Source organism: Sciurus carolinensis, chromosome 4 (genome assembly GCF_902686445.1).
Source record: "Sciurus carolinensis chromosome 4, mSciCar1.2, whole genome shotgun sequence".
Taxonomy (NCBI): domain Eukaryota; kingdom Metazoa; phylum Chordata; class Mammalia; order Rodentia; family Sciuridae; genus Sciurus; species Sciurus carolinensis.
Window position 1 is genome coordinate 166798828 of NC_062216.1, and position 18909 is coordinate 166817736.

The following is an 18909-nucleotide window of genomic DNA, read 5'->3' on the forward strand; positions in this document are numbered from 1 at the left end:
CTCAGAGGAGGGACAGTTCCCCAAGGGAAGGAGGGGTCTGTGATCACAAGGGGACAGACCCCAGGAGGGATGCAAAGGGCCGGAAGCTCACTGTAGGCAAGGAGGTACCTGAGCAACAGGAAAACCCGGCAACGGCAGCCAGGCGAGCCGGCGGGTCAGGAAGAGGGCACGGCTGCCCCACAACCTGTCGGAAGACCCCTGGAGGTGAGGCACCCCTCACGCCACCTTCTGCCCTCCACGGAGCAGGTACCCAGGACCTCACTCCTTTCCTTGGCTCAGCTCCCTGTGTGGACTTGGTCAAGGGCCCACCCTCTCTAGATGGTCACTGCGTCACAAAACAGCATCATGAAATGGGGGGACAGACACCGGCATGATGGCACATGCCTGTAATCCCAGCAACCAGGAAAGCTAAGGCAAGAGGGCCACAAGTTCCAGGCCAACCTCAGCAACTCGGAACCTCAGTGCCTTAGTGAGACCCTTCCTGTCTCAAAAAATAAAATATGGCTGGGTGCGGTGGCACACGCCCGTATTCCCAGTGGCTCAGGAGGCTGAGGCAGGAGGATGGCAGGTTCAAAGCCAGCCTTGGCAACTTAGTGAGGCTCTAAGCAACTCAATGAGACCCTATTTCTAAATAAAATACAAAAAAAAGGGCTGGGGATGTGACTCAGTGGTTAAATGCCTCTGGGTTCAACCCCTAGTGCTGGAAGGAAGTAGGGAGCAGGTCAGGCTATCTCCTCCGGGGTCCCTCCCCACTGATATCTAGGACTGCGGCTGGCTGGGGCAGCCAGCTTAGCTGGGGGAGTGGACGGCGCCTCTGCGGCTTCCACCCTCCCAGCCAGTGCCAGCTGGAGGAAGTAGAGCCTCCGTCGGGGCCAGGCTGGAAGGGCCCCACTGGCCCAGATTCCATCTGGACAAGTGGAATTCATTTCTCACAGCAGCAGGCAAACCCAGGCTGCGGGGATGGGGTTCCCAGCCGCTCCTGCAGGGTGTGGAGTAGAGCAGACAATCCCTGGGGCAGGGGCCTGGCCTTGGCCACGGGAGGGAAGGAAACATCCTCACACATCACACCTGTACTGCCACATTCCCACTGTCCAGGCCTGGAGACAGATTCAGAGACACCACAGACCTGCAGCCAGGCCGCTCCCACATCCAGGTGGCCTGTCTTCTCGCTCTTCTGACTGACTTCCTCTTGCAGAAGTTCCACCCAATGGCAGCCACCAAGTAGGGGGTGATGTGGTGAAAGGAGATAGCAAGGCACCGAGCACGGGGCGGATACGTGGGACACCTGCCCCCAGGAAAACCATAGTCACTGTTAAAGAGGACTCTGGAACGTCTCCCCACCCCAGCCTAACCAAGAGGGAGCTGTTTGTCACTGAACAGGTCTGAGGATGTCCCCCCTGCTTTTGTGGTACTAGCAATCGAACCCAGGGGTGCTTTACCACGAGCTGCAAAGATTGATTGAAGGACAGCAAAGCAAAGACGGAGACAGCCTAAAGGCAGCTGCGGGCACCTCTACCCTCTCAGAGACAGTGACGCCCCCTGAGTGGCGCTGATCATTCATAGGACTTTCCTGGGAAGCAAAGTACAGGTTCCCACCAAGCATCTGTAAAAAGCACATCCCACGTCAGTCCTCCGACGTTTGGGGTTCGGAATGCTTATTGCTGGTGGAGCAGTCATGGCACACTGTAGCTCTCTTGAGTCTGGCGACATTTAAATTGACTCTGCTTTTGTTCTAGTCAATCTGGTACACACACGTGCTGCAGATTTGGGGTTGTTTGCTTTTTTGGGGGGTTTACTGGGGCTCGACCCAGGAGCGCTTAACTGCTGAGCCACATCCCCAGCCCATTTTTTGAAAGGGTGTGTGACAAATACACCTGAGCGGCTGGGATTACAGGCATGCACCTTCACGCCCCGCAGGAGTCTAGCTATTTGTAAGGAAAAAATCCTGTAGGGTCTCAGGAGGAATTCTGGGTAGGTGACTCCAGGAAGTGTGCCGCTGTAAGGCACCTAATGTGGGGGTGCCTAAAAGATCCTGAAGGGGGCTCCTCCATTCAGGAAGGGGCTGATCCAGTGAGGAACTTTTCTTAGGACCTGAAAACCCTGAGTGAAAAGCGAGTTTTTCAATCTGCAAGGGAAAGGTCTTGTGGACACCTGGCCTTAGGGATGCTGTCACCACACGAGTGAGATTAGAAAGAGGTCCTGGAGGGGTGAGGAAGGCAGAAAGTTAGCTCCAGTGTCCCCAGGGCTGCTCAGACCTTTATCTGCCACATGCAGAGTCCCCGAGCTCCTGTGGTGATGTCCAGTAGGCCAAAGGGGACTTGGAGAGGCCCGGCATTCCCAGGCTTCCACAGCTCCAGAGGTGAGGCAGTTTTGCCCTGTGGTCGCCCCCCCGCCCCCAAGGAGGGTCATGATCCGGCGTGGACAGGCCGTTCTGGTCTGGTCGCATCCTCTGGGCTCCCCCCATTTCCCCTCTTTCATGCAGAGATGTCAGGTATCCCTGAGGGGCCCAGGCCTTGGTCGAACACTAGGACAAGTGACTGGGCTTGTTCCCTTGCCTGCTGTCACTGTCGCCAAGATTTATGGTGCCTTTTATTTTGTCATTGAATACCCCAAAGGTCAAATGTAAAAGTTGGCTGATAGGGGCCTGAGGACCCAGAGTTTGTATTTGAAGTTTTCCCCTAATGTCTGGAACTGGCCGGCTGGTAGAGCAAGTCCCCAGCAGAATCTGTCCCTCATAGAATTTGGATCAGCGTTCGTGTGTCAGGGAGTCAGTAAGTCTAATGAAGAACAAAACAGGATCCTCACCCTTTTCCCGAGGAGCTCCTGGACTTGATCATAGCTGACTGGTCGCTCATAGATTTTTCTCATGCCTTCTATTAATCACGTGATCTATGGCTGTGCCTTTTGGAGCCTTTCGAGATCTGTGCTCTGGATATAGTCATTTCAATGACTTACTATATAAATCTGAAGTGAGTTTACAGGAATAGATGTTGGATCTCCCTTATCTTAACAAGATGGAAGAATTCCGAACCTGCCGGTGGTGGGACTGTGGGACACAAGTCCTGGTGGGTGCCTGTACCCGAGTTCAGCCACCAAATGGCCAGAGGGTGACCCCTTCCTCCAGCGGCGACATTTGCTCCAGGCGTCCCTGGAGACACCCTGAGTACTCAGGGGACACTCCAACGCTTTTGAGTTCCCGTTCCCAAAATTATGAAAACCAGAGCCAGTTCGAGCCACCGCAGTTGAGTCTTTAGGCTCAAAGTCTAATCTCATCCGAGTGAGCGCTGAAACAGACTTCTTCAGAGAAGAAAGGACACACGACGTGGGCATGAGGAACGAAACAAGGCCCTCGCCCATGCCAGGGGAGGCGGCACTGGTCCATTACACGAAGCCTAGGGGAGGGCATCTTCTTCAGAGAAGTCGCGTCCTGGTAAGCTGGGCGCTTCCCTTAGCGCTGTGTGGGTGAGGCACTGAGGAGTCTCCCGACTCGTATCCCAGGTGCTATTCTAAGAAAATGGAAGGACAGTGAGAGACCTGGAGGGATGAAAATATTAAAAATGAGAAGCGGGCTGGGCGTGTCCTTTAAGGAAGATTTACTTGCAGAGGCTGCAGAAGAGAGTGAAGCAGGAACTCACTCGCACTGAGAAAGAAAAAGCAGCGAGTGAGAAAAGTTTAGCCTTGAATAAGAGAAAGAACGCAGCTCATCCCAGGGGCGCAGGCCTGTGATCCCAGTGGCTCCGGAGGCTGAGGCAGGAGGATCTCCAGTTCAAAGCCAGCCTCAGCAACTTAGCAAGACCCTAAGCAACGCAGTGGGACCCTGACTCTAAATAAAAAATAAAAAAGGGCTGGGGATGTGGCTCAGTGGTCAAGTGCCCCTGGGTTCAATCCCTGGTACAAAAAAAGAAAAGAAAAAAAAAGCGTTTAGTTCAACTCACCACAGGTAGTTCCTCAGTTCGAGTCCCATCTGGATTGCCAAAGGAATGTCACAGACAGGGATCTGAGAAGATCCTTCCAAGGAGGCAATGAGCCCTCAACTCGGCCCAGGTTTTTGACTAATTGCTGAAGAGACACGTTGAGACACATCAAAAGCAAGATACAAGCAAAGATTTATTTAAAAACAGCACAGCAAGCCACACATGGTGACCCATGCCTGCAATCCCAGCAGCTCGGGAGGCTGAGGCAGGAGGATCACAGGTTCAAAGCCAGCCTCAACAATTTAGCAAGTCCCTAAGCAACTCAGTGAGATCCTGTCTTTAAATAAAATACAAAAAAGGGCTGGGGATGTGGCTAAGTGGTTAAGTGCCCCTGGGTTCAATTTGTAGTACCCCAAAATTAAAAATGTTTTAAAGATTTAAAAAATAAAAATAAACAGCAAAGGTATACACACCCCAAAGACAGGGGGCCCAGACCCCTCCTTCAGGGGAGATGATGGTGCCCCCAGGGCAGAGCTATTGACTGTATGTAGGATTTTCCCGGGAAGAAAAGCCAGGTTTCCAGAAAACTTCTGCGAACATAGAATCCCCCGTCGATGCTTTGGCATTTGGGGTCAGAATGTCTCTTCCTGGTGGAGCAGTCCAGCCTGTCAGTCATGGGCACGCCGGGTAGGCCTTTGAGCCTATGGTGACATTTAAGTTGACTCTGCTTCTGTTCCAGGCGATCTGGACACGCGCTCACTGGCGCCTTTGTTCCTCTGACCCAAGGGCCGCTCATGCGCCTAGATCTGGGTCCTTTGCAAGGGCCTCTTTCTGGGTCTCCCTGAGAGCCCGCCTATCTCGCGTTAGGGACCAGTGGGGACAGGGAGTCCTCACAGATGAGCTGCCACGCCCCCAGGAAGATGAACTCGGTCTGGGAGGGGGGCAAGGGCAAAGTTGAGACCTGGAAGTCATGAAAAAAAAAAAAAAATCCCTTAGTGTCACAGACCTGCGTCCTGCCCTGTGTGACCCTTGAGCAGGACAGCGGACTTCCCACGCCCAGTTTGCAGATGGGGAGACTGAGGCAAGCCGGCAGCCACACCTGCCAGGATTCTCTGAGGGTGGGCGACACAACAGGGTCAGAAGCAGAACCCAAGTCTCCAGACCCCAGGGGGGCCTTTCTGGCAACCTGTATCCTACCCATGCTGCTGGACCCGGACCAGGGTGACACATCCCTACCCGCAGCAAGCACCCCCGGTGCTGGCCCACTGTCCAGGTTGGGGTGAGGCTGAGGAGCAGCTCCCAGGACCTGAGACCCTAAGTCCTGGGCAGAGAGAGCTGCCCCCGCCCAAAGCTCCTCTGGTCCTCGGTCTTCTGAAATGCCTCCTTCGATGTGGCAGAGGCAGCTTGGGCTGGGAGAGGAGTGGGCTGGGCCCGGCCCGCCCCTTCCTAGGACTGAGGTTTCGGGGAGGCCCACAGGAAAAAGTGAAGCTGCGGTGGTTGGACTGCCAGGCGACACTGGCTCCGGGGGGAGGGGGGGGCCCCTGGGGCTGCAGCCAGCCCCTCTCTGGGGCTGCACACGCCCTCTCATCCCGTGCCAGGCTGGGCTTCAGTCATCTGGACCAAGTGGCCTGTGGGGGCATGGGGGCTCAGCTGAGGAGGCTGGGTGGGGCGGGTAGGTGACTGGCCTGGCCTCCAGATGTGACTCATCCTGAGTCTGCATCTTTCTCCCTCTCCAATGCGGGCAGTGTTGGAAGGGGGATAGCCATGCAGGACAGGAGGTCCCCGACAGCTCCCTGGCGAGCTGCCTTGTGCGCTCCCTTTACCTGGTTCCTGACCGTGAGGCCAGTACCCCAACAGGCCAGCCTCAACTCTGCCATGACAGTCATCTTCCCTATAGCCACGTCTACCCTCAGTACTTGCCCTCCCTACGTCGTTCTGTGGCTCCCCAGTACCCTCAGGTGAAACAATGCCAAGCCCTGTCCCTGGCCCACAAGCCCCTTCATGACCAGGTACAGCTGGCCTTCCAGTCCTGTCCCCAGATCTGTGCCCCTGCTGAATGCCAGTCCTTCTTTGCCCCCCCTTTGAGACCACCCTCCTCACCTTGTCTCCACCCACCCGGGCTGCTGCTGACTGGCCTCAGAGCCGTCCTGTTTCTGAATTAGCTTCTTGGTTAGATCCCCCCAACCCCGACCAGCGCTCCTTCAGCACAGGGACTAGAGGGGCTTCTCTTGCACCCCCTGGAGTCAGCACAGGGTCAGGCACACAGTGGGCGCTCCAGAGAGTATCTGCTGAGCAGATGGGAAAGGGAAGGCTGGCTTCAGAAAGGGGGACCCAACCCTCACGGCCTGGCCCGCGGCGGGCCACCTCCCAGGCCTGACATTCTGACCGCACCCAGAGATCCCCAGCCCTCCCCGCCCCCGGCAACCGGAGGTGCGGCCACAGCTGACAGCCTCAGCGCTGGCCCCGGGCCCAGCCTTTCTTTAGCCCCATGTGAGCAGCAGGAGTGCAGCTGCAGTCGCCGCGTCCGCGGGCGGGGGTGGGGGACGGGTGGGGCCAGGCCTAGCGGCCCGGGCTCAGCCTCTGCGGCGGCACGCGGCGGGGCCCCGTCCCGGCCCTCCCAGGCGCGTCCTCTCCCCCAGCTCTGACTCCCTAACGCATCCCGCGCTCCCCAGCCTCTTCTCGGGGCGCCCCTGGGCTCAGGCTGCCGGCCGCAGGCCCCTTCCCGCCAACTCGGGGCTAGCTCATCCTCAAACTATTTTCCACTGGCTTCCCCCAATCTCTGCAACAGCGTCACTTTTTTTTTTTTTTTTTGGATGAGGGCGGGGGCAGATGAAGGATAGGAGGCGGAGCTTGGGCTCTGGGGGCGTGGCTAGGAAGGAGGGAGGGGAATCGCCACTCTGATTGGTCACCTCTGCTCCAGAATTGATTTCGAAATTCCATTGACTCCACCTCTGGTGGCTCCCATCCCAGTCCCGACTTGCAATTGGCTGAGCTTTCAGGGGGCGGGACTCACCGGGTCCGGTCCAGTTAAAAGGGTGGGTGCGGCTGGGCCCATCTCTCCGAGGAGTCCTTAGCCCGTGCAGCAGACCCCGGGAGCATCCTCTAGGCCTCAGTTATGGCTTGTGTGAGTGTGGGACCCCACCCCAAAGTCCGGGGATAGCGGGGAGCCGATGACCAGGGGAGTGTGGGGCAGTTCTGAAGCTGGGTTCTAGCTCCAGCTGTGCGGCCCTGGGCAAGTGCCTTCTCTTTTCTGGTCCTCAGTGGCCACATCTGTAAAATGGGGTGGGTACCATGGTCCCCCAAACCTTCTCTGACTGAAGAACTTTCTGGTTGCCCCAGGGTGGGACAGCCTAGTTACTTCTGCCAAGGTGCGACATTCTTCAATTCCGCAGCTCCAAGAGTTGGGAGTTTGAAGGGTGTGGCATGGGGGGGGCACTTTGGCCCAGGCCACTGTCCTTTACCCTCCTCCACGCGAGAGCCTCATGTCCCCTCCCCCGCTGCAGCTGTCCCCAGTCAATGCTCCAGGGCCAAGTCGCCCTGCGCTCCAGGGAGCTCTAAAAAGTCTCCAGGAGCGGAGGCAGGCTGTCTGGTGGAGGCCTCCCAGGGCAGGAGGCAGGGGGCAGGGGGCAGAGGGTGGTTCCCTCTAGGCTGGCAGGTGGGGGTGGGGCAGTGCGAGTTGTGGGTGGTAAGGGCAGTAAGGACAGGGAGAGGAGGCGGGAATCTCCCCTAGGCCCCCAGGGAAAGCTTGGAGCTTCTGGCAGAAGGAACCACTGAAACACCCGTTAACTCCTGCCCGCCCGCCCTGGTGCCAACGTCTGGTAGTGCCAGGCAGTGCCCTGGGCCCTGGTCAGCCTTGTTAACCCTGAGCCATCCCGGTGCCAACTGCTTTGGTGGTTCTGCCCTCCGCAGCAGGACCTGACCACGGTCATCTGCGTGTCCTCTATCTCTGCACCTCTCTGTGGAGAGGAGTGTGACCAGGTTGCTGCAGCCCCAGGCCATCAGCAGAGGGGCAGACCCCTCCAGGCAAAGGGGCATTGAGCCCCACCTCCAGGCTGCCCTGAATCCAGGTCCCCCCACCCAGGGGCAAGACCCAGAAGCGGTGCTGGAGAAGCACCCATGTTCCGGAGTCCCTGTGGGGAAGGGGGCTTCCCAGGCCCACTCAGAGAACCAGGTGCGGACTGGAACTGCACCCCATCCTGTCCCCAGGCTTCCCGGTCGGTGGCCTGGTCAGAGGACCCAGGGTGCGAAAGACCCCACTCCCACCCTCAGCCACCCCAGGATGCTGGGGGTTGGGAGACCAACTCCCCCTAACCCAGCGGGGTGGGTCTTGTCTGCACCAGGGGCTGGTCGCCAGCAACCTGAACCTCAAACCTGGAGAGTGCCTCAAAGTGCGCGGCGAGGTGGCCCCCGATGCCAAGAGGTGAGGGGTGACTGCGGGTGGCAGGGGTGGTGCTTGGAGAGCGGGTCGGGCTGCGGGGCTGGGATGGGCGTGGCCGCTTCTCCGGAGGGGGTTTGTGGCCCGCCGCCCAGGCTGCGTTTCTGAGTGAGTCACTTCCTCCGCTGGGTCTGGGCGCCCCCACCATCGCCCCCTCCCCCACCGAGCCTCTTAAACTAAACCAGCTGCGGCCTCATCTTCTACCTTGGCGGGCCCCCTCCCCTTCCGACTCTGGGCAGGACCAGAGGCCGGGGCCTGGGAGGGGGACCAGCGGGTGTCGCCCACTGCCTCGCTCAGATGGCTCTTTCCTAGGGCTGCGCAGTCGCGACCCTGTCCTCCATTTCTTCAGCCCTTTCCTCATTCGTTCAGCCAGCTGCCTTTCCTCTCAAAGCCGTAGGACCTTGGACCAGTCAACCACTCTCACTGGGCCTCGGTTTCTTGATAAAGCAAGATGGAGGGTGTTGGAGGAGGAGAGAGGCTGGGTGTGTCAGTGGTGACGATGAAGAGGGGTTCGCTTTAAGAGCCGCCCACTCTTTTCCTACTTACTGAGCCTGCAGAGGTGGGCGTGGCCTTAGCTCCACGCAAAGAATGATTTTCGTGTGTGCGGTGCTGGGGGTCACACCCAGGGCCTCCCCTGAGCCACACCCCCAGGCCAACAAACCTTCGGTGTCCACGATGTTCGCCCTGTGGCGGTTGAACATGCAGTGTGTCCCACTCAGCGCTAGGGGTTCAGAAATGTACCAGACTGGACTCGCCCTCCCAAAGGTCACCATCTGGAGGGAGTCCCTGAGCTTGACCAGAAAGGTTAGATCTCACGCTAAGGTCTGGGAGCGTCTGGGGCCATCATCACTGCAAGACCCTTAGAGACCTTTCTTTTGCAACTTGTGCAAGTGAGGGAGCTGAGACCCAGAGAGAGTCAGCGACCAGCTCCAGGTCACACAGCAAGGCCAGAACTAGAATACAGGTTTCTGGTCTGGCCAAATGAGTCTCCCAACAAGGGGCATCAGTGGCGTACCCAGTGGCACACTGGTCAGCCTGAGGGACCGACTAGAAGGTGGCTTCAGCTGGCCAAGGTATCCTCAAGTTCACTCATCATTCTTAGCTTTGTGCTGAACCTGGGCAAGGACAGCAACAACCTGTGCCTGCACTTCAACCCCCGCTTCAATGCCTACGGGGACGCCAACACCATCGTGTGCAACAGCAAGGACGGTGGCGCCTGGGGCACCGAGCAACGCGAGCCCGCCTTCCCCTTCCAGCCTGGAAGTGTGGTGGAGGTGGGACCGGGCGGGACCGGGTGGCGGGGGAGGCTGGGGGGCTGGGCACCACCTGGGGTTCCTCCCCGCCTCACTGCATGGTGACCTGGGAGTCCGCCGCGACGGGCGCCTGCTGCAGGCCAGCTCACTGCCCCTCCACCTCCCAGGTGTGCATCTCCTTTGACCAGACAGACTTGACCATCAAGCTGCCAGATGGACATGAGTTCAAGTTCCCCAACCGCCTCAACCTGGAGGCCATCAATTACCTGGCAGCTGACGGCGACTTCAAGATCAAGTGCATAGCCTTCGAGTGAAGCCAGCCGGTCCCCGGCCCCCAATAAAGGCAGCTGCCTCTGTTCTCCTTGAACCAGCTCCTGTGTGCGTGTCCTTGTGTGAAAGGGTCCCCGTCCCCAGGCCTGCCCCTTCCTTCACCTCCTCCATGTGCACCTCCTAACTTCTTACCCTGGGCTCCCCAGACGGAGCCAGAGCTGAGCACGCCGTGGAGGGCACTGAACCAACTCCTTCCATGTGCCAGGTGGGAGGGACAGCAGGAGGTGGAGGGAAGAACACTGACCGTCAGGAGCTGGAAAGATCTGGAGTCTGCAGGGTGCAGTAGCAATAGTTCCAGCTACTTAGGAGGATCACTTGGGTCCAGGAGTTTGGGGCCAACCTGGAAAAACCATCTTTCATTTATTTAGTGTCTTGCAGTGCTGGGGATTGAACCACAGACTCCATTGAACGGGGTGGGGGGATGGTGCCTACTAGTCATTCCAGCAACTTGGGAGGCTGAGGCATTAGGATCACAAGTTCAAGGCTAGCCTCAGCAACTTGGTGAGGCTGTCTCAAAAGGAAAACAAACAAACAAAGGCCAGCTGTGTGGCCTTGTGCATGTAATTGACCCCTCTGTGCCTTAGTTTATTACTTATAGAGGGTATTACACGCAGCCCGTTGTGGAGATTAAATGGGATGTCATGTGATGGCGGACAAGCTCAGTGCCTGGCTCCACCAGTGAGGATGGCTTACCTTCCTCACGCACCACCTTGAGGTGCCCTTACTCCTTTATGAAGGAGGAAATGGGCTCCTTCATATGGAATGCAAAAAGAGATCCCAGAGTCTACCAAGCCCAGCACAGCCTGAGGAGCCCCGTGCATCCCAGCTTTGCACCCCTGTGCTGGAGCACAAGGGCAACCAGGAAGCTAGTCTGAGAGTCACTGGCTCCCTGACCTTGGGCGGGTCTCACCTTAGCAAGGGAACTATGGGCTTGGGCCCTGAGGGTTCCGCCAATGATGGACCGTCAGTGAGGAGTTCCCCTGAAGTGTGACGTCAGAGAGGCACCCGAGGCAGCATGTGGTAAGCAGATTTCATTTAAAAGTAGTAACACAGACTTTCCAGGGAGGGAGAAGCGGGCCACGGCAGATGCACCCAGCATCTTTTATAGATTAGGGTCTCCTTTGTTCTGTTCTCTCTCCCCTTTTCTCTCTCCTTTCTGCCTACGTGGCTAGGCCCAGGAGTGACTAGGCCCTAGAGTTGCGGTGACATAGCAAAAAAGGTGAGAAGCAGGTGGCAGGGGCAAAGGCTGAATGGAGATTTAGGTAGGGGCCCAGGGTACATTAATTAGCAACTGCCTGCCTGCAGCTTTTTGGGAGGGACAGTTAGGCAGGTAAACTTGGTGATCAAAAAGGCTCTGGAGACATTGACATTCCAATCTCCCAGGGACGGACTCCAACTTCCCAGACTCTGATGGCTTCCATTCCTCCATTCCACCAGATTCCCTGTTCCACACTAACAGCAGTTAGTGTCCCTGTCCCCAATTCTGGCTTCATTCCACCCTGTGGTTTTAGGACCTCCTTACTGCTGTAAGGAAAGGGGGTGACGACCACTCTGGCTGCTTTGAGCTGGAAGGGGGCAGCGTGGGGCAAGAAGTTTAGAGTTCCTTTTTAGAAATCGGGTCTATCGAGGGGTCCATGGTAGAAGTTTGGTTGGGGAAGAGCAGGTGGTAAAGTCATCTGGGGTGGGTGCTTCTGAGAGAGAAACAGAAAGGGCATGAGTACTGACATGAGATTAATACAGAATAAATGTTGCAGCATCTGGAACAAGTCAATGACTATCATGAAGATGACAGAAGTCAATCTCTCACCAGGAGGTGGAAGAGCTGAGAAGTTGTTCCCACAACAAGGCCCAACAAAGGCTGGAGAGGACAAGGTCTTTATTTGGGAACTCTAACATTGTCAGAATGTAAACACAAGAATGTAAACACAACTTTTAATTTTTTTTTTGTGGTGCTGGGAATCGAACCCATGGCCTTGTGCTTGCAAGGCAAGCACTTTACCGACTGAGCTATCTCCCCAGCCCTCAATTTTAATTTTTTAATATCATTGATGTTCCCAGAAAATATAGTTAAGCTAATTAATGTCATCTGATTTTTGTAAAATATCCTTTTATTGGTATAATATAAAGCTGCTCCCCCGCCCTTTATGCTGCAACCATTTCTCTGCCTCCCATCTTACAACCTAGCTTGTCAGTCTGTGAACATCCTAGCTGGCTATTGGTTCATCAGTCAGCCTACAAGTATCCTTCTCAGTAATTGGTCCAGATTGTTAGCCTGCGAGCCTCCTCGCCAACTATTGGTCTGTTGTTATTAGCCCACGAAATTCCACTACTTAAGAATGGCTTCCCCACCATTTTCACTCTCTCCTCCTCACTTTCATGCTCCCTCCTCCATTTAGCTCTCTCTCTTGTGCATGTTCTCTCTCTCTCTCTCTCTCTCTCTCTTCCTCTCATTTTCTTTCTCACCCTGCAGGGAGACACTCTGCCTGTTTGCTTAATAAACCCTCTTTTGTGAGTTCCCGTGTCCAGAGTGGTTTCTGGGTTCTTAAATTGGTGCCGTGACTCAGATGGGCTCTTCTACCGCCGCTTAGGTGGGTGAACTCCCATCCGTCACCTCAGACCCCAGACACTGGTCTCACCTTCCATTCACCCGGATGCTCTCCACATCCACCACCAGCCTTCAGATGGGTGAGTTTTCCCCTAGGTCAGCTTAAATACTCGTCTGCTGACCGGAGACATGACCGTTGATGGTTCAGTGCCCTGGAGGTGGTTGAGGAATGGGGGCCCCCCCAGCCACGACTTTTGCAGTTCCGGATGCCCGCTTAGTTGGCCTTATCTGACGGTGGGGCCCTGACCTTTAGGGTGGTGATTCTCTCTCAGGGTTGAGGCTCCTCTTCGCTCTCGCTCTCCTGAATCCTGAGGTCAGGTCCTCAACTCTCTCAGCTTTTGCCTGACACACACTAGGTAATAAATCCAAGATGGCCACGTAATGGCACACAGCTTCTGTGAGCAAGTGGGCATATGGAAAGGGAGTCCTTATCTTCAAGTCTTTTCTTTCTTGCGCTTCTTTCCTCTTCCTGCAAACTCAAACGCCTCCTTTTGGCTTCTCTCCCTCTTAATCCATCCATCTCCTCCGACTTCGACTCAGCTAAAAAACCACCCCCAAACCAGTCCACTGCAGCAGAGGCCCCTCTGGCTGCTGCTTCTCCATCTCCTTTGCCCTGTTCTGTTTCTGCTTCCATTCTCCTGCCCAGCCCACCCAGTCCTCCTGCCTGAGGTTCTACGCACATATTCTAGCCTCCCACTGGAAGTGGCTGGTGTGGAGGAAGTAATCCTAACCAGCCCAACAGTCCGTGGTATGTCACAGTAAGGAGTATGATATAGCAGCCCCATTCTTCAAAAGTAGCGGGAGATACTGTTTCATGATTTTCTTCATCCAAACCTGACCTGATTCCCAACCAGGAAAAAATTTTAAAAGCCCTAGGCAATTTTCCCTGCCCAGCCTTGCTGAAGCCTGCATTGGAATGTAGACTGCAGCTGGCTCAGCGAGGGACCAACCTGAGATTGAAGAAAAAAGGTGTCTATTTTAAATTTCTCCTGGGCTGCAACACAGAACACTCTATCTCTCCCTCTCACCCCTTCTCTCTGCCCTTCTCTTTCTCACTCTCTCATGCTATAATTAATGGCCATTATCATTTTTCTAGGACTCTTGTTTTGTTTTTCTTAAATGCTATATTTTTCAAGCTCACAATTTTGATTCTACATACCTAGGTTAATGATTTTTGATCAGTTCTTTTTATCCAACTCTAGAGTTATTTTTTAACATCTGTTACATTTCAACGGAGATAAACATTACAAGGCCTTTGCTCTTGTGTTATGTATTGTCTGTCTGTGTGCAACTAAATATAAGCATGCATAAAATTAAAATAAAAAAAATGGATCCAAATACTTTAAATTCATGTGATTTAAAAGATTCAATTTAAATTGGGTAAACTAATAAAAGTAAAATGTCTTTAAAATTAACTCACAAGTCTCTAGGTGGCCAAACTAATAAAATGTTAATGCTTATAAATTTTATTGGGGATTTATTTCTATCATTTAATGTTCTGTTTTATACCCTGTTATCAATAGGGTATATACAAAATTTGTTACTTTTTACACTGAGATAAAACATTTAAATACCCATGTATTTCTAAAAGTTAGTGAGAGCCTGATTTGTTTAAAGGTTAATATCATGAAACATGAAAGCATTTTGCCACTTTGCCACATAAGAGGAAAGTTAAAAGCTCTCTCAGCCTTTCTTTAATTCATGTTTTAGATATAATGTTAAGTTGTGTTAACTAATGTTCATATAGACTCAGGAATCAATATATGTAAACTTCTTAAAATGACATTGAAGAAAGAAGTAAAGATCAATATCAGAATTAGAACACTTCACTTAAGATTTGTAAAGAGCCATGCCTTACCTGAGATAAGGCTCTGCCTCCCCTCCCACCTTACTGCCTGTTAGAGTGGCTCCAAAATAAGCCAGACTCCAACTTCTCTAAAGTTATATTCAAAAGATTGGTTCTTATTGTAAAACTACTGTGATCTCAAATGGGATATAATGTAGCACTCAGCCAAAAATTCAAGATAGCTATTATACAAGTTGAATATATTTTTACTCTTGCTAATTTCATTTTGTAAAACTGTTACCTGTTTTGCAGAGGTACTGCTTCAAGAACACAGAACCTAGGTAACTTGTGATTAAAAGTCATCACCTACAGAACAGATAGTATATAATGGTAACTTCCAGTACTAATACAGACTCCAGTTAAATAAAAGGCAAATAATTGTAAAGTTATAGACATTGAAGTTAAAATCCAGTATTTTTACTTTATGACTGGTGATACTGGTTTGCTGGATGGTTAAGATCAAACTTAGAGATTGAAATTAAATACAGAGGCCAAGAAAAACCAATATCTGGATCTTGCCCTCAAAGTCAGCCTAAATTTGGGGAACAAGAGAACTTTTCTAAGGAGCTTTGCAACTCTGGGCCACACAACCTCCCAATCAGGGAGATTTATGAGACCACTGGAGGATAAAAAGCCAATCAGTGCACCTGCTGCAGAGGAGGGTCATTGGGAAAGGGAGACATCCCTGATGCTTCCAAGGGAAGCCACCTCATTAAGGAGACCCTGCCTAACGGACGTCACTAATGGAGCTAAGAAGCTGCTCTCAAGTTCCCCATGAGTGACCCCTGTGGGAACTCAGCTGACTCTTAACAGACAGGAACAGGTCAATTTGACTAGCTTGATCTTTTTTTTTTTTTTTTTTTTTTTTTTTTTTTTGGGGGTGCTGGGGATCGAACCCAGGGCCTCGTGCTTACAAGGCAAGCACTCTACCAACTGAGCTGTCTCCCCAGCCCCGACCAGCTTGATCTTAAATACCTAGCAAAACAGTTAAAACCAAAACATAGCCATTCTTGGGCATTTAAAAGAAATAATAGTTAAATGTAACTTAAAATATACACTTGTGTTAGCCCACTAGAATAAAGAGTGGAAGCTACAAAAGAGATTCTTAGACAAATGTGCTTAACTATCAAGAGAAACTGCCAGAATCAGGAATTTTTAGTCAGTTTAAGGCTTACAGATCTTCCTAAGTTACACAGGTAGGCTTAACCTATGTTTGCTAGTGTGATTATCTAGCTCTAAGTAACAGAAATATAAAGATCTCTACTAAACACAGGTTATACCAATAAAGGGATATTTTTACAAAAATCAGATGTCATTAAGTAACTTAGCTATGTTTTCTGGGGACATCAATGACATTAAGAGTTAAATGTTGTGTTTACATTCCTGATAACCTGGACAATGTTAAAGTTCCCAAATAAAGGCCTTGTCCTCTCCAGCCTTTGCTAGGCCTTATTATGGGAACAATTTCTCAGTTCTTTCACCTCCTGGTGAGGGATTATTGACTTCTGTCATTTTCATGATATTCATTGTCATGTTCCAGATTCTGCAACATTTATTTTGTATTAATCTCATTTTGGTACTCATGTCTTTTTGTTCTTCTCTCATAGAAGCACCCACCCCCAGATGCCTTTACAACCTGCTCTTCCCCAACCAGACTTCTACCATGGACCCCTCAATTGACCCAATTTCTAAAAAGGGAACTCCAAACTGCTTGCCTGATGCTGCCCGCTTCCAGCTCAAAGAAGCCAGATTGGTCATCACCCCGTTTCCTTACAGCAGTAAGGAGTTCCTAAAACTAGAGGGGGGAATGAAGCCAGAATTGGGGACAGGCAGTTAGTGTCGAAATAGGGGATCGGGGCAAATCGAGGAAATGGAGGCCATGAAAGCCATCTGCATCTGGAAGTCAGAGACTGCCCCTGGGAGAATGGAATGTCAAGGATCTTCAGAGCCCATTTATTACCAAATTTCCCTGCCCTTATCAAGGACTGCAAGCAAGGAGCCACTAATTAATGCGCCCTGGGCCCTTGCCTGGTGTATTACTTTGGCTCTCCCCCTGCCCCATTCACTTCTCACTTTTTACATCTCACCTGCAAAACCAGGCCTAGTCACATAGGCAGCAAGGAGAGATAAGGGGGGAGAGAACTGGAGAACAAAAAAGATCTTCTTATAAAAACAAAAACGGAGGAATATAATATAAAGCTGCTCCCCCGCCCTTTATGCTGCAGCCATTTCTCCGCCTCCCATCTTACAACCTAGCTTGTCAGTCTGTGAACATCCTAGCTGGCTATTGGTTCATCAATCAGCAGCCTGCAAGTATCCTTCTCAGTAATTGGTCCAGATTGTTAGCCTGCAAACCTCCTCGCCAACCATTGGTCCATTGTTATTAGCCCACGAAATTCCACTGCTTAAGAATGGCTCCCCCGCCATTTTCTCTCTCTCCTCCTTACTTTCATGCTCTCTTCTCCTGGCTTTCACTCTCTTTCTCTTGCACACACTCTCTCTTTCTCTCTTTTCCTCTCATTTTCTCTCTTACCCTGCAGGGAGACACTCTGCCTGTTGCTTAATAAACTCTCTTATGTGAGTTCCCACATCTGGAGTGGTTTGTGGGTTCTTACAATTGGTATGACCTCTGTGTTTAGTAGAGATCTCTATATTTCTATTACTTAGGGCTAGATAATCATACTAGCAAACACTGATTAAGCCTACCTGTGTAGCTTAGGAATATCTGTAGGCCTTAAACTGACTAAAAATTTCTGACTCTGACAGTTTCTCTTGACAGTTATCAGGCACTCCTGCCTAGGAATCTCTCTTTTGTAGCTTCCAGTCTTTACTTATTCTAGGGGGTTAACACAAGTGTACATCTTAAGTTACATTTAACTATTGTTTCTTTTTTAAATGCCCAAGAATGGCTATGTTTTGGTTTTAACTGTTTTGCTAGATGTTTAAGATCAAGTTGGTCAAATTTCCTGTCTGTTAGGAGTCAGCTGAGTTCCCACAGGGGTCATTTGTGGGGAACTTGAGAGCAGCTTCTTAGCTCCATTAGTGCCATTCACCAGGTAGGGTCTCCTTGATGAGGTGGCTTCCCTTAGAAGCATCAGGGATGTCTCCCTTTCCCAATGACCCTCCTCTGCAGCAGGTGCACTGATTAGTTTTTTATCCTCCATTGGTCTCATGAATCTCCCTGATCAGGAGGTCGTGTGGCCCAGAACTGCAAAGCTCCTTAGAGAAGTTCTCGTGTTCCCTGTTTCAGGCTGAGTCTGAGGACAAGAGCCAAATATTGTTTTTTCTTGGCCTCTGTATTTAATTTCAGTCTCTAAGTTTGATCTTAACCATTCAGCAAGTCCGTCTCACCAGTCATAAAGTAAGAGTACTGGGCCTTAACTTTGTTTATGACTTTACAGTAATTTACCCCTTTTTATTTAACTGGGGTCTATATTATCTTCTCTGTCCTACAGCTGATGGCTTATTATCTCAAATTAATTTATGCTGTTTGTTCTTGAAGCAGTACCTCTGAAAACATTAATAGGTAACAGTTTTAGAGTTTACAAGGAAAATACAAAATGGAATTAACAACAGCAAAAACATACTAAGTTTGCATAACAGCTATCTTGAATTTTTACTGAGCTCTACATTATATCCGCTGTTTGAGTAATTTTACAATAAAAACAATCTTTTGAATATTACTTTAAATGAGCTGAAGTCTGGCTTACTTTGGAGTCACTCTAACATGCAGCAGGGTGGGAGGCAGAGCCTTATCTCAGGTGAGGCGGGGCTCTTCACAAATCTTAGGTAAAGTGTTTTAGTTTTGAAGCTGATTTTTGCCTCATTTTTAAATACCATTTTACAAAGTTTACATATATTGTTTCCTGATTCTATGTGACTATTAGTCAACACAATATGACATTACATCTAAAACATAAATCAAGGAGAGGTTGAAAGAGCTTTTAACTTTCCTTTTGTGTGGCAAAATGGCAAAATGCTTTTATGTTTCATTATATTCACCTTTAAATAAATCAGGTTCTCACTAACTTTTAGAAATACATTAACATTTAAAGTTTTTTTATCTCAGTGTAAAAAGTGACAAATTTTTCATATACCCTATTGATAACAGGTCCTGTTGTAGAACATTAGATGATATAAATAAGTCCCCAATAAAATTTACCATTCTTATAAGTTTAATATAACAATTACAGACAAGTTTAGTTTGGAGAATAGCAATTTGATAAATTTTCTGCTTTAAAGACTTGTATACATGGAAGATATGAACACATTTAATATACAAAGAAGAGTAATAGCACAATTATCTTGATGTTTTCATAGTAACAAAGTTTAGCTTTCAAAGAAAAGTTTAGACTTTGTAAATATAGTACAATACTCTAACAGTTGTTTAACCATAATTGTATAAGCCCCAATTTCTTTAAGATCAATTGTTTTAAAGAATGAAACTTAACAAAGTGTTAAGAGCAAGTTAGTGTTTTTAAGAAATCCTTGTCAGTACAACATATGGATTAAACTTTGGTTTATGT

At 50.8% G+C, this 18909-nt stretch overlaps 1 protein-coding gene and 1 long non-coding RNA gene across 3 annotated transcripts; one reads left to right on the forward strand and one right to left on the reverse strand.

The window, feature by feature from the left end:
- Nucleotides 1–626: 626 nt before the first annotated feature.
- LOC124983127 (uncharacterized) lies at nt 627–7601 on the reverse strand. Of its 2 annotated transcripts, none has more exons than XR_007108354.1 (5): nt 6928–7601; nt 4388–4875; nt 3936–4059; nt 2806–3506; nt 627–1285 (listed from the first exon to the last, which is right to left on the reverse strand). It is a non-coding gene; the product is annotated as an uncharacterized LOC124983127 (long non-coding RNA). The 2 variants fall into 2 exon arrangements; XR_007108355.1 differs by lacking the exon at nt 6928–7601 and adding an exon at nt 6015–6177.
- Nucleotides 6899–9969, forward strand: Lgals1 (galectin 1). Its single transcript, XM_047550089.1, has 4 exons — nt 6899–7038; nt 8255–8334; nt 9452–9623; nt 9770–9969. The coding sequence occupies exons 1-4, from the start codon at nt 7030–7032 to the stop codon at nt 9914–9916; spliced, it is 408 nt and encodes a 135-aa protein (XP_047406045.1). The 5' UTR covers nt 6899–7029; the 3' UTR covers nt 9917–9969.
- The last annotated feature ends 8940 nt before the right edge of the window (nt 9970–18909 follow it).

Bases quoted from the DNA above. Each gene is read 5' to 3' on its own strand.
- Lgals1 (XM_047550089.1), top strand. The intron at 8,335-9,451 runs GTGAGGGGTGAC...CATCATTCTTAG, and splicing joins GTGGCCCCCGATGCCAAGAG to CTTTGTGCTGAACCTGGGCA. The intron at 9,624-9,769 runs GTGGGACCGGGC...TCCACCTCCCAG, and splicing joins AGCCTGGAAGTGTGGTGGAG to GTGTGCATCTCCTTTGACCA.